The sequence below is a fragment of the Lepidochelys kempii genome, chromosome 1 (genome assembly GCF_965140285.1).
Source record: "Lepidochelys kempii isolate rLepKem1 chromosome 1, rLepKem1.hap1, whole genome shotgun sequence".
Taxonomy (NCBI): Eukaryota; Metazoa; Chordata; order Testudines; family Cheloniidae; genus Lepidochelys; species Lepidochelys kempii.
The window spans coordinates 49,126,394-49,141,418 of record NC_136380.1 but is presented as its reverse complement, the minus strand read 5'-3'; the positions used below and the strand labels follow the sequence as shown (position 1 = coordinate 49,141,418).

Here is a 15,025-nt window from a genome sequence, read left to right as displayed (position 1 = left end):
TTACCCCTTTTTCCAGATCATTTATGAATATGTTGAATAGTACTGGTCCCAGTACAGACCCCTGCGGGACACCACTATTTACCTCTCTCCATTCTGAAAATTGACCATTTATTCCTACCCTTTGTTTCCTATCTTTTAACCAGTTACCAATCCATGAGAGAACCTTCCCTCTTATCCCATGACAGGTTACTTTGCTTAAGATCCTTTGGTGAGGGACCTCGTCAAAGGCTTTCTGAAAATCTAAGTACAAGACATCAGCTGGATCCCTCTTGTCCAAATGCTTGTTGATCCCCTCAAAGAATTCTAGTAGATTGATTCTTCCCCAACAAATTATGTTCATCTATGTGTCTAACAGTTTTGTTCTTTACTATAATTTCAGCGAGTTTGTCCGGTACTGAAGTCAGGCTTACTGGCCTGTAATTGCTGGGATCACCTCTGGAGCCATTTTAAAAAATTGGCATCACATTAGCTATCCTCCAGTCCCCACACACACATCCCGACACACCCCTACCTCTGTCGGGAAGGGAACAAGCTTGCAAACTCATGCCAGGCTGACTATGTTGCTCAACTGCTGCTGAATCCTGGCCTGGAGTCTCAGCCGCTGATCTGGAGCCTGAACTGCGCTTTGTTCAGAGTTACGAACATTTCAGAGTTACGGACAACCTCCATTCCCAAACTGTCTGTAACTGAGGTTCTGCTGTACTTACCTTCCTGGGTTTGTTATGAGGCTTAATTAATGTCTGAAAAATGCTTTGAGTTTCTCAGAGAAAGATACTAAAAATGTAAGTGTAAAGTGTCACACTTTTGATAGTTTTCTCAAATCTAATGATGCTATGTTTATTTTTTCAAATGCAAAACCAGTGTAACCTTGTCTATTAATAAATCTATATAAAGAGAGCGTATACTCTCTCCTTCTCTATCTAATTAGGCATTTTAAGATCCAAAAAGGGAAAAAATAGATAACACCGAAACTTTCACCTTTGTGTAGTGTATAAGAAAGTCCAGTTAATTATGGTCTCAGAGACCACCTATTCTATCAAAAGCAACCAAAGAGAAGGATGTTTAGGCTAAACACAAGATGCCTGGGATTTTGAAATGTTAAAACATTTAAAATAATAAAATTCTGCAAAAGCAAAATAGTTCAAAGTTAATATACTTGCTGTATTATCACTTTAATTCATGAAAACCCCAACATTTGGCTGTATATCACTACCGTCACATTATATATTGCTCAAAGAAACAAAATGTTCTAAAATCTTTCAGATGTCTAGATTGTAATGAGATTCAATATGTAAACCTAAGCATGGTACAAAGAAAATGCATGTTTTTGCAATAGAACATGCATACCTTAGTTAGTGGCCCTCCCATTCTGACATGCACAAAAGTACTTGGACATGTGATCGAAATACACAGGCTTTGGTTTTGTGGAGTGGATGGGAGGCAGGCTCTCAGACAGCCATCCAGGCAGCAGCACAGGTTTGTGTCTGTACTGCTGCTGCACATACCACTTCCACCACAGAGCTGTAAGGTAAAACTGACCGGCATTCTGTGGCTGCCTCGGCCAGTGTCTGAAAAAGAACAATGACATCTTAGGGGAAGGAAGATAGAAAGAGAGAGCTAGATCAAACTGAAAGGGAGGTTGGAGAAAGCAAATAAAGGATGAAAAAAGTCAGGGAAGTGGGGAAAATGAAGTGTGGGGAGGGAGGAGAGGCAGACAGAAGGGAGGCTGGTCCTCTGTTTTAAGACCAACTTGGTCTCTCACTGCTTGTGTCATCCAGGGATGAGAGAATTGAGGAGGGGATGAACTCGGTTGCTAAGAAGAGGTTATCCCTTGTGAATTTAAGGTCTCCCCAGCTAAAGAAGCAGCTCCAACTGGCTCAGGAGGGATCTACATACAGACTTCTTCAGTTATGTTGCATGCTTTAGGTGCCACTAGTACTCCTTTGCTTTATGAAGGCTACTCTCAAAAGCTGGAATGGGATAGAATCTGTCACAAAGAGGGGAAAAGAAGTAAAAATGAAGCTAGGCGGGGCAGGAGGGAGACAAGAGAGTATAATGTGTGTAAACGTAGCACTGTCCTTTACTGGGTAGAATGTTGGATCTGCTCTTGTGAGTTTCCTAAACCCTAATACTGCTACAGTCTAAAGGTATTTCTATTAGTTCATGTGGTAGGGTACTGTGCTTTTGGTGCAGAAAAACCTGAGTTATATGACCGTAAAAGTCCTGGGTAATCAACAATATGTGGTTTAATTATAATTATGAGATCATGTGTAAGTGACCAAGAGAAAGAAAGCATATCTGGTGGGGAGTGGGAAAGAGGCAAATACAGGAGAGAGAGAGAATGGTTTGATTTTAGAGGCATTTGAGGAAAAATTAATTACATTTGAGTTTTGTGATTATGAGTCCAGTATTCAGTTGGACTGGCAATTGAAAGAAACTTAGGAATATCACTAACATTTTATAGTTTTTCCTTCCTTCCTCATTTGAAATGGGAGGTTGGAGGTCTGACAAAATTAAATTAATTTCTTTCACTGAGAGTAATGGTTTATCGTTGCAGGTGGTTTTAATATGTAGTTGAAGTCTCAAGCACAGAGCTTGCACTAGAGTTCTGAAAGACATGAACAGCTCTTCTTTTCTCTGTCTAATGTTAGGGTCATAGATAGGCTGTATCATATGCCACAGTGAACTTTGGCTCTGCCACATCACACTATCTTCACAAAATGTCTGTAGGTTATTTCAAGTTTCTTTGCTCAAACCTAACTTGAGTGAATTCAGGATTTTTGTCATGAGGCTCAGTCATGCAACATCTTTGTTCCCAAACCAACTTCCAGATGGTAACACACAGGTACAATAGCTTTTTCTGACTACCATCATTGGACATTTATCCATGAAATTACTTCAGCAAATACAATGCAGCAGCATTTAATTGAAAATTAGCCCATTAGGATGTTTTGGACAGAATTTTCAAATTGAGTGCCCTAAGTTGGGCAGCTAAATCAGTGGCCTGATTTTCACAGATGCTGACTTTAGTTTCTACCCTTAGTGGTGCACAGCACCCTTGAAAATAAGGCCACCGCTTTAGGTGCCAAACTTTAGGAACTCATATTGGAAGATTTTGGCAGTACCTACACAACCTAAGTGTTATTCAGAACAACTGAAATAATTGCAAATATTGGTCCTGCCTTGGGGTTTTATAGGAAATAGATTTTACATTGAACTTAAATAAACCAAAAGATCTTGCAGTCTGAATGCTTTTAATAACTTCACTTAGTAATATAGAAAGCAGAAATAGGTGGTATTGGATATATTAGTCACAACAGTCACAGGACTGTCTGCAAAAGGCAAGTTAAAAACAAGAGATGCAAGCATGGAGTACACCAGAGGAATGTACCATTCTAAGCGGTCTAACCCATTAAAACACTTGCAATACACCTCAAACTCACACAAGCTCCAACTTGTTTTCTTGCATTTTTAAGAACTATTTAGAATAGCTTTCAGCAGGTCTAAACCAATTTAGTGCCAATGTGGACAGCATGAAGATGCTTCAGATAGGCCTCCCACTACTGCCCCACAGGGGACTGATGGCCTTTCCAGGTCTTCCTGTTTCTGTAAGCTATGCCAGGAACTGGAGGATAGGTACCCAAAGGCAGTGCAAATTAAACGGTTGAAACAATGCCAGTATGGACAAAAGCAAGATAGTGTGAATTGATATATTGGCAGGCTCTAATACAAATAGTTACAAACAGCAGAATTCTCCACTGCAGATCCAGCTTTTGGATGGTGAAGTCTATGGAATTTTTATAATACAGAGGCTAGTTCTGGCCATCAGCCAGTAACTACTGAGTCACAGCTGTATGTGGCAGTAGCTACCATAAAATAGCACTCATTTAACTGGCAGATAAAAGCCACAAAATAGAAAAAAGGAGCAAACTCAGCAGCTGAACTGTACTGATACAAATTTATGAAGAATAATTGCACAGTCTAAACCAATATACAACATAATTTACAAGTGAGGAACTTCTAACAGCAGACAGATTAAGGTAGACAAGTACACAGACAGATAGCAAACAGAGATAAGAGAATTAATCTTTGGCTGTCTGCCTCTCTGTTTATTTGTAGACAACCCAAAGCAGTTCCTTCCCTGCTATTGCTCAACTAGATAACACATTGAGAAACAGTTTTGCATCTTAAGAATTATGGATTTGGTAGTTTAACCCTTTTTTGAGAGCACCCTGCACTCTTGAGATGGATGTGGGATGGGTGACCCCTACTCTTCATAACCATAACCTGACACTGTTGCTGCCATCTATCTTTTTTCTCTTTCCTGTCAGTCTGCTTTTCTGTCTCTTCTCTTTTCTCCTCATTGTCTTTTCCCCTGTATTTCTTTTTCCTTGCTCTGTTACCGGGCTCTACTCCTCTCTTCCACCCTTTCTGTTGTAGTTCTGACCCTTTCCCATCCCCATTCACCAGAAGAATCCATGATGTCTAGGGTGCATGATATCCACTGATGGCACCCAAGGCTGACTGGAGTGCTGAAGGAGTGGAGAAAAGAACTTGGGCTGATGGGCAGCTGCCTGAGCCTGAAGTCTTCTATATAAGAGCTGCTCCCCCTATCAGCTGTGTGGGGGGCCACAGTGGGTACAGGGAGGGAAGGTGGGTGGCTTTCAGTGCACAACCTGACATTTTATCTGCAGACACAGCAATGCAGGAGGAAGGTGGAGATTTCACCTGCAACTTTCCCACCCATGTTAACTTCTCTTCTGCCCTGAAGCTCCTAACTTGCCTGATCCCCCCTCTCACCTCCCCGACCACCGGGAAACATTGCTTTAGAAGATGAAAGATCTACAGTGAAATTATCCAATAAAGAAATTTAATGTTCTTTTTAAGAACGCGTATAGCCAGTGTTGTCTTTTCAACGTGTGCGGGGCTACAAATGAAACAGTTACCTTAAAATACTTAACAATGAGGTTGCAATTACAAAGTTTTCAATAATAATAATAAATAATTAGTTGGAGGAGAGAACTGAGTGGAAAATAAATATGAGAAAAAAAGAAGTAGAGCAAGAACATGTGATGAAAACATACCAAGTAGCAATGCGCAGGAAAATAAAAAAAAAAAAAAAAATGGGGATCAACAATCAAAGCAGTGAAATAAAAATGGTAGCAGGATTTTAAATAGTCTCTGAAAAAGGGCAAAAGGGTTGGAAAAATAAAAAGTTTAGTGCAGAGGACATTAGACCATTGGTAGAAAAAAATAAGTGAGGCCATCATCAAACAAAAGGATAGCGGGTAAGACTGAGAGCTTCAAATGTGAGAGGAAGGAGAGATCCGTGGAGACACACACACACAAAATTGGAATATATGGAGCACAAGAGCTCAAAGAGGCAAGACGACAAAAAGAAATTAACTGAATGCCTGCTTGGCTAATGCACAAGACATTAATTTTCTCGATGTGCCCTATATCTGACTGTACAAAGTGACACTATCTCACCACAAGAGTCAATATACCAATCATGTAATATAACTACCACGTAATTTGATCTTGGGACAGAGCATAGTCAGAGCTGTTAATGCTTCCCTCATCCATGGGTCTGCGCACATGAACTGAAACAAAAGAAAAACAAATACTGGAGCTTCCCTCAGTACCCCTATTCTATATTTAGAGTGTCTGGCTGTTTTAAGGTGGTGACTAGTAACTGGCCAATTTGAAATTCTTTCTAATCCAAATAAAAACATGTATGAGTAGAAGAAAATCACAGCAAAAAATATGAAATTGAACAACCTATTCACATATCTGTTGTTACTGATTAACAGCAGTTATGTCTTGCCCTCCACTAACTGCTCCTTTTGTCCAGTATCAGTTCTTAAAATGGTCTGAAAAAAGTGAGGGGGGTAGGTAGGAGGGGGTCTAGCTACAGAAATGAAATTATCACATCGCCTGACTTTTCATTAACTCTGGCCCCACATCTGTCTTCCTACTCTTCCCCCCCCCCCCCCCCCCCCAGTTCTTCCTACAGTTCCAATTGTTCTTCACCTCCCACTTTCCCAGGCCTGGGAAGCTGCAGCAAGGTCCCCTTCTCCCCTTTCCCAGGAGGGGTGTTGCAGAGAGGCAGGGTTGGGGTGGGGGGGAGAAGCAGAGGAACTGGCCAGTTGGTCAAAGAAAGGCAGGTAAGAGGAAGGGGTGTAGCTGCACTAAGCTGGTGGGCTATTTAGCTCCCTCCTCCCCTCCTGTGAGATTATTGCTGGGTAATTGAGGAGAGGAAGCTTTGCCTGCTTCCTGTAACAGTCCTGATTGTCTGGACTGTCAGGAGGGCAGGGCAGTGGGAAAAGCAGCCAATCAGAAGGGAGTTTCCCCCCAGGCTGACCAGAAATGCTCCCTCAACAATCCAGCTGGAGTTGTAGAAATGTTATTTGTGGGGTTAGTGTCCCCTTTTGACCAGGCACACTTTAAGCATTCCTTATAGCAGTTCTTCAGCAGTCTGAGTCTAAGCATAGCAGATAGATTATGGACCCCTGCAGAAGGGAGGCCAAGGCTTAGCTACCTCATTGGAACCATCCCTGAGCAGCGGAGTTCCTAAAGAATTGGATTGATGGAGAGCTGGGGCCCAGAACCAGGTGGTGATACAGGGCCTCTGTATAGGTGGTCCAAGCCTCCCTGGAATCCACCAGGTTTCTGGGAAGGCCCAGTATCCTCTTGTGTGGATGGGCAAACCCCATCCCCCTGATGGATGCTGAGAGGAAAGTATGGTTAGGTCTATGTTTCAACTTTGAGTCAATAGGAAAGGAACATCCTTACTTCCCACTGCTGATTAATGGGATATTTGAAAGGTTGCTCTTCTCATACCTAAGAGAAAACATAAGTGTCCATACCACAAACAACTCACCTTCCAAATTTTCACTGGTAATCTCCAGACTGAAGGGTCATGGAAACTGAACTATTGGTCACTCTTGCAGGTGCATCAACCATGAAGCATATAGGGAAGAAATGTGCCTCTGTCCATAGTGGACCTGTTTTATGTTAAGGGACTTTAGCATCAGTTCAGTAGATTTAAACATATTCACTTAGAAAAAATGTTTAATTATAAAATGAAATAAAAGTTACAAACTTTGGAGGAAAAGGGATAAGTATGAATTACACATACAGCTAACACGCCTAAGTAAATCAACAAAAAGTCAGTGGTAGACAAAAAATTGTTGTGATAAAACTCTTTGTATTACATTAAAAGAGTAGGAAAAATGTTGATTAATCATGCTAAAATTTATTTACAAATATGACAATGCAGATGTGTGTGCTATGTAGCTAAAAAAGCAAAAAATGAAGAGGTAGGATAGAAGGAAAAAATATGAAAACTGGTAGAACAGAGATGAAAATCACATCTTCCTTGGCACCAAATTATGCCCCTTATCCACTCCACCTGTTTTTCCCAACCGTCTTTGAAAAACTGATGTTTCTTTATGTACAAAGAGTTTTTCCTTCTTTAAAGGAAAAACTCAAATGATCAGATTCTCTTTGTTTCCTCCAAAAAGACAGATTAGCTTGAGGTTATTGATAACTTTTTGGAAATTTACAAGCATTCCCCCTTCGGCTAACTCAGAAAGACAACTGGATTTATCAACATGATTTATGACTTAGACTCACATGTTGAACACTCATTGTTGATCTCTCTTATAGATTAAAGGAAGGGATCAAAAACATGCCCTTCAACTCCATTCCTTTCTGCCTGTCTTCCAAGAGATTGAGGAAATATTTTAGTTTTCTTTGAATTGGTATCTGCAGAATGAAAGCATTATGCAATTCGCAGTCAGTCATGCAAATTTTTATTTGTAAGTTATATAGTAAAGGAATAGATTTATGTGCATTAATCCTTCTCTCACCATTTTTCAGACAACTGAAACGTGAATTTCCTGGTGCTGTGATTCTTAGCACTGATGACTTTTTCTTCACGGAAGATGGCACCTATGTGTTCAGTCCTGATTGTCTAGACGAAGCACACGTATGGAACCAAAAGAGAGGTGATGGAAACCATTCCTAGTTTCTTCACAGTCTTAATAGATTCACTCATATCAGTCTGTCTACGTACTTATATGGCCTTCAAAACCATAACATTTCAGCTTAGTATCCTTGCATTATAGTGACACCCAAGGATGAGTGAGAGCAAGTTTAAAGTTGATCTTCCATTGAAGTGCATGGCTTGTCAGTCTTCTTAAAAACCATAGGATTTACAGTCTCCAACTTTGTTCTCTAGGATGTTAAAGAAATAAATTCAGCATTACATGAACGAACTTTGATAAACTCATGGCTAATTTTGTTTTTAAAAAACTTTTTTAAGCAGTACATACTTACTATAGAAGTGCAGATGTTGCGAAATTTAGATATCGATGTGGTGTAGAAACTCCAGCTGACATTGTTCAGAATGTAGCAGCTTAACCATCTACAATGATTGATTTGTGGCTTTTACACTAGGTATTTGTTGTGTCAAAGAGATGGTTTACAGAGTTTATTAGAAAGATATTTACTAGGTTTGGGAGCTGAATAACAGTAACATTTTAGGGAGAAAATTGTGACAGTCTTTTAAAGAGATTGATGAGTGTGAACTTGTGTATATCAATATTACAACATTCTATTTACTCCTGGGGGGATTCTCTACCAAAATATTAAAAATTCTGCACCAAAAAGTTAAAAATTCTGCTTGTTTTATTTGTCAAAATAATGCAATATAATCACACCAGTTTCAATTGTTTTGGTAGTTATTTAAACTACAATACTGAAAAAAGTCACAATAATTATTCAGCATTTCCTAAACACATGAAAGTTAAGTTACAAACAGTTGTAACTAATACCCTGCATTTGAGTTATCATCCTGGATTTTCATTTAAATTACATTTTGCCAAACAGGAAGAAAAAAGTAGAATGTAATTTTGAATTGCTCAGACTTTCACACATGAAAGTCATACAGTTTTGCTAATCATTGTCCTGTACCTGGCTGGGTACTTTGGGAAGTGCTTGGTTCTGATTGTCCTGACATTTTATTGACAGCTTGGTAAATGTTTTATTTGCCCTTAAAGTCTTTTTTTTTTTAAATGGGTAAATAAAATAAAGCCTGAGCTGTAATCTAACTCTATTGTGCCACTTTGGCACAGGAAAAAAGTGAAAAAGCACAGATCTTCCTAGCTGATTCCCTTACTGTCATTTATAAGGCTTTACATCACTCTGGCAACGTAGCAGCCTTAAAATTGTTTACAGGTTTTATGCTCCTGGGGGAATTGACTGCGAATGGGAACAGTTAACTAACAATAGGAACATTAACAATGTTACTAGGCAGGCAGGCTGCTCCATTTCTGCCCCAGGGAATGAGATCAGTTAAGTAGCAGGCAGGCTACTACATTTCTGCCTAGAGGACAGAGCCTTCCTCTTGCATAATAAAAAGCCCTACCCCTCCATGCTGGTGTCTCTCCCTGGTTGGCAGGCATGCACACCCAGCCCTGCCCCCTGACAGTGATCAATGTCTCCCTGTGGTGATTTCCGTCTCTGAGGCTTCTCCAGGCACACTGGAACAGACGCGCTGCCTGGGAAGAGGCGCATGTGCCCCCGCAGATTTCTTTTGCATTTTTCTGCGTGGGGGCAGAATTCTGCCAGAAGTATATATTGTACCAAAGTGTATTTATCTCTGCTAGCAATCACCCTTTATAAATATTTCATTTACATTGCTACTGCTTATATAAATCAAAGTATGTTCTAAAACTAAATATCAATATTTAGAATAAATTATTTTTAATTCAAGTTTTACTACTGAGCACATCCACTGGCTACTTAACATCTTCTAGCAATTTTAAAAGCGTTAGCTGATTACAGTCCATCATTATTTATTTTCATTGTGATGGGCATAGGCACCGATTCTCCATGGCCCCGCCCCTGCACCACTCTTGCCCCACCCCAATTCCACCCCTTTCACCCAAGTCCCCGCCCCGTCCCACCTCTTTACTGCCTCCTCCCCCGAGCACGCAATGTCCCTCTCCTCCTCCCTCCTAGAAAGTCCTAAGCACCGGCAAACAGCTGTTAGGTGGCAGGTGGGCAACGCTCGGAGGAACGGGGTCATGGTGCACTCGGGGGAGGAGGAGGCGAAGAGGGGGTGCAGGCGGGGGGAGTTTGGCTGCCGGTGGGGGTGGAGCACCTGTTAATTTTTCCCTGTGGGTGCTCCAGCCCCGCAGCACCCACGGAGTCGGTGCCCTATGGTGACGGGCCCTCAAAGTCCAAGTCAGGAATGGGACGCCACTTTGCTGGGGGGCCATACAAATAGAGCAGCGGTTCTCAAACTGTGGGTTGTGACCCCAAAGTGGGTCATGACACCGTTTTAATGGGGTCAACAGGGCTGGCATTAGACTTGCTGGGGCCCAGGTTGAAGCCAAAGCCAGAGGGCTTCAGCCCTGGGCAGCGAGGCTCAGGTTACAGGCCCCCTTCCCGGGGCTGAAGCCCTTGGGCTTTGGCTAGTCCTATTCCCCCACTGGGGCATCAAGGCTCAGGCTTTTGTCACCCCGTCCTGGGGTCGTGTAGTAATTTTTGTTGTCAGAAGGGGGTCACGGTCCAATGAATTTTTAGAACGTCTCAAATAGAGAATGTCTTCAGTCTGGATCCATCAGTTGTCTGGTGCCACAGGACTCTTTGCCGCTTTTACAGATCCAGACTAACATGGCTACCCCTCTGACAGTTGTCTGGTGTTTTTGAGCTTTATTTAATGTTATGTTACAGCACATAAAGCAATGAAGAATGGGAAATCCCCGGTTATTATTGATAATACCAACATCCACGCTTGGGAAATGAAGCCATATGTGATTATGGTAGGGAAAACTCTGATCGACTATCATTCTAAATGCGTAGCTATGAAATTTAAGAGGTGGACTGATTGAAAAAAAAAGGGAAAATATTTTTAAAAATTAGTATTTCAATTTTTCTTTTGATCTTCAGTTATATTTATCAACAGAAGTGGGTGAAGAGGTTTGCCTGTGTACATGCTAATAAATTCTTTAGTTCAGTAAGAGCAAAAATCATGTGAAAATATTGTCTGTTGTTAAACTTACCTGATAATTACTGAGAGATCAACCTGTAATTTTCCTTCCCCCAATAATAGTCTAGATTTAACAGTTTCCGTATTGTTTATCTGACAAACATATAAAGTCCTAATTTATGGCCTTAGTTTACAGCTTGCTGTGTGGAGATCACACAAAGAGTCTAGAGGCTGCATTTGTATCAGCCTTTAATGGTTGGCAGAGATGGAGCTTTATTGGCAGTCTTCCTAGTATGATAGTGAGGCCAGTTAGTGCTAATATTTCAGTTATGCTTGAGTACAGCCACCTTAGATTGCGATCTTGTTAGAGTTTAAAGGGCTGAGACCTCCAAGATGCAGGAAATAATGGTGGTGGCAGCTCTGTGTCCTCTCAGCTGCTACCAAACTAGTGCTTGTGTGTAATTTTTCTAATGAATATCAAGGTTGTCTCCACTTGTGGATGAATGCATAGTAACAGCAATCTAGATCAGAGGTTCCCAAACTGTGAACTTGTGGCTGGTCATGTGGTGCTGGCTCTCCCGCTCCTTTCCAGCTACTAAATTGGATTCTTTTTAAAAAGGTAAAAATATTTTAAATACTTTTTTTTCTAATCTCACTTTTCCATCTAAGCAATTGCTGTAGTTGCCACAGACATGTTATGTAATTGTGAATGGGAAAGAAGATGATCTGTGTGATTAGGAGTGGAAAGAATGTGGACCACCCTCTAAGTTTGAGAATTCCTGGTGTAGGTGACTAGGCACATAGTAAATGTTAAGTGCTAGCATAAATCTTCAAGAGATGTAAAAGATCTACATGGTAACTGCTTTAAAATTTGTTCACTTTTTCAAATCAGGCACGTGAGAATAACTATGAAGTTATATTCCAAGAACCTGACACACACTGGAAATTCAATGTTCGAGAGTTAGCAAGGTACATCTTTTTTCCTTAATTCATCAGCTTGCATCTCAGTTACTTCCACATTTGTGCTAGAAGAAAGAGCAAGATTGTAAGATGCTGCTTCCTCCTTGACCATTGACTAGAAATAGTCTAGTAAATGATTAGTCGAAGACGGCTGAGGAATAGTTTTGTTAATTTAGTCCACATTGAGAGCTAAGTAACACCCAACAACTCTAGTCATGCTGAAGGGTATGAATCAATAGGAAGGGGTTCATTTAGATTGTAAGCTGCTCCTTAGATTGTAAGATCCTTAGGGGCAGGGATCATGTTTTTGTTCTGCACCAAGCACAATAGGATCCTGGTCCACGACATGGACACCTAGGCACTACGATAATACAAATAAATGAATAACTATAATAATACCTACATTTTGTGACTTATGCACTTAAAATATAACCATAATATTTCTTTAATATAGTTTGGGGAGGAGTGGATGCTACATTAATAATATGCAATAAATCAGTCTCTGAAGGATCCTTCTTCAGATCTTGACTGACATCTATAAAAGGGACAAAATATTGTGGGTCTCAGAAGTGTGGCATTGTTTGCCTTATCCATGTTGCTTTTAGCTGATTATGACGATGATTCTTTATTTGTGTTATGGTAGTGGCTGTGAACCCCAGTCAAAGATCAGTGAGTTTTCCCATTTTGTGCTGCACAGACAAATACCAAAGATGATGGTCTCTACCCAGAAAGCTCACAGTCTAGCTGTCAGACAGGATGGAAATGTGGGCAAAAGAGATAAGTGGTTTGGGGACGGGGATGAGGTAATAAAATGAACAGTTTAGCTGCACAATGAAAGTCTTGGGTTGCCTAACCAGTGCCCAAGATGGTTAGTGATTTGCAGGCATCACAGCAGAAGTAGGTTTTAAGGATTATTATGTATTTGTAGTAAGAAGAGGACCTGAAACATAAGGCCTTGTATCAGAGGCCTGAACTAAAGTAGAAGTTAAAACTTTGTTATATGAGGCAAAGTTAGGTTGTGAGCAAGAGGAAGGCCCTGCTCACAGAATTTGGCAAGCACAGGGCTGGTATTGCAGAAACACATATTCCTAAGAGGTGCTGGGCACAGAGCACTCACGCAAGCACGTTCCAGAGGGTGGTACCAGAACACCTCCATACCAGCACATTCCCCAAAGATAACAGGAACACACTGACCCATCCTAAAGATAAGGTCAGGATAACAGCATAATAAATAAAAAAGTTTTAATCAAACCAACATGTACAAGGCAACGGGTGGCACCCTAATATGTCAGGAGCAAAATTTAACTTGTTTGTATTGGTGTATAAAGATGTATCTCAGAGGGAGTGTCTTTGGCCAGCCTAGGGGGCAATGGAAAGTCCCACCACTGACTGAGCTGCGTCCATTGCGACAAGCATACATGTCTTAGTACCCTCGTAGAGTCTGCCAGGTGCTATTACCATGTTTTGTCAACAATAAACCTGGCCAGGTGCCTTCGCTGAAAACCGAGTCTGTGGATTTATTGGGCAGTTTAATTGAGGTCTGTAGTCTCCTCTATCTCTGCAGAGCTGGGACAGCACACTGAATGAACACACATGCAGTCAACATCTGACCATAGTATTAATTTTAGGGTCAGCTTCCTAATGATTTGTATTTTATTCTATTAATCAGTGGGGTGAATGTCAAAATTTCACCCAGCTGTGCAAGCAAGTGGATATCTAAACCAAATCTATCAAACACACAATTTAAGGCAACACATTGAAAAGTGATTCAGGTAAAGACGGAGGGTGGATATCAATGAACTATTCAGTCAGTACACACTGTAAAAGTGTCCCAATTTTGAAATGCTCCCCTATCCCTTAACTAAGAGTTGTACAAGATACAATGGGTTACCTTCGATGGCAGGTGTTACAGCCCTGTCTAATCACCATCTCTTTGTGGATGGTCACTAGGCTACTGTATTAGATCCAAACCTTGGATCTCACATATTTTTAAGTCTACCAAGTCTGAGAAGTGTCCAGAAACTGTCTAAGACTAGCCTTTCAAGTACACTCCTCGGGTACAGACTCCAATGCTGGTACCCCTTCTAGGGACGTGGGGCCCTTCAGCCCAGTTGCCCCTAAGCCCCAAGACTAGTGCAGACCCAAGTCTAACTCAGTAGCTCATGCACGCTCTCTAGGGTTGTACCCACATGGTTTACCACTTAGCTGTTTGAGGGCTACATGACAGTTAAAACAAGGAACACGCAGACTTTGTAAACTTAGACAAAGCACGAGATATACAGATGTATGGAAAAACCACCCCACATGCAAGACCCTGCCTCAGTTTCCTCACCACTCTGAAAGCCCTTTAGGTCTTAATATTCTTCAGAAGATCCACGGTCCTTTTGTATCCCCTCTCCTCCTGTCAAGTCTTCCCTTCTGGTTTTGCTCTGGACTCCCCTTGCTAGAGAGTATCCCTTTTTGACAGCAGATTCTAGCACCTTTGTCTCTTTTGATTCTTCCCTTGGGGGTTTTCCATTCTCCAGTCCTCAACGTTTGTTGCAGCAGATCAGAGGCCTTACCAAGTCTTTGGTAGTCTCCACTGTGCTGGTAGGACCCTGAGTCTGTCCTATGCGGAGGGTGGCTGTGTTCCACTTGGGCTTGAACAATAACAGATCTTGACACCTGTGTTGTATGGTTCAGTATCAATGAGTGGGCAATCGAACACCATTGTCCGCCTTTCTGCAGATGTGAACTGTCCCAGGACTGAGCTGACTCTCTGCACCCATGTAGCAGACATCATGATAGTAATCAAAAAGAGCTACATATAATATTCATAAAAATAATAAAGATATTGCCCATGTTCTTCACAGCAGTTTCAGCGGACTTGCCCTTGTTCCAAAGGATTCACCTAAAATTACATTCTGGCTGCCCATAAAAATATTTGGGTTACATTTTGCAGTGAAGTGGCCAACAAAGCTTTGAAAACTAGGTTAGCTGAGAGGTAGCAAAAATGTTAAAGCCTGACCTAGGGGGAAAAGAATTAGTGCATTACTGAACACAGCAGGAAGGTTTGCAAATGTA

At 41.2% G+C, this 15,025-nt stretch overlaps 1 protein-coding gene across 2 annotated transcripts in view; it reads left to right on the top strand.

Annotated features, from left to right (window-relative positions):
• The window catches only part of N4BP2L1 (NEDD4 binding protein 2 like 1), a 40,305-nt gene that overhangs the window by 6,603 nt on the left and 18,677 nt on the right, over positions 1 to 15,025 (top strand). For both annotated transcript variants that reach the window (XM_073341578.2, XM_073341562.2), the window contains exons 2-4: positions 7,885 to 8,012; positions 10,747 to 10,835; positions 11,895 to 11,971. In XM_073341578.2, coding sequence (XP_073197679.1) covers positions 7,885 to 8,012; positions 10,747 to 10,835; positions 11,895 to 11,971 — 294 coding nt within the window. The remainder of the gene's footprint in view (positions 1 to 7,884; positions 8,013 to 10,746; positions 10,836 to 11,894; positions 11,972 to 15,025) is intronic.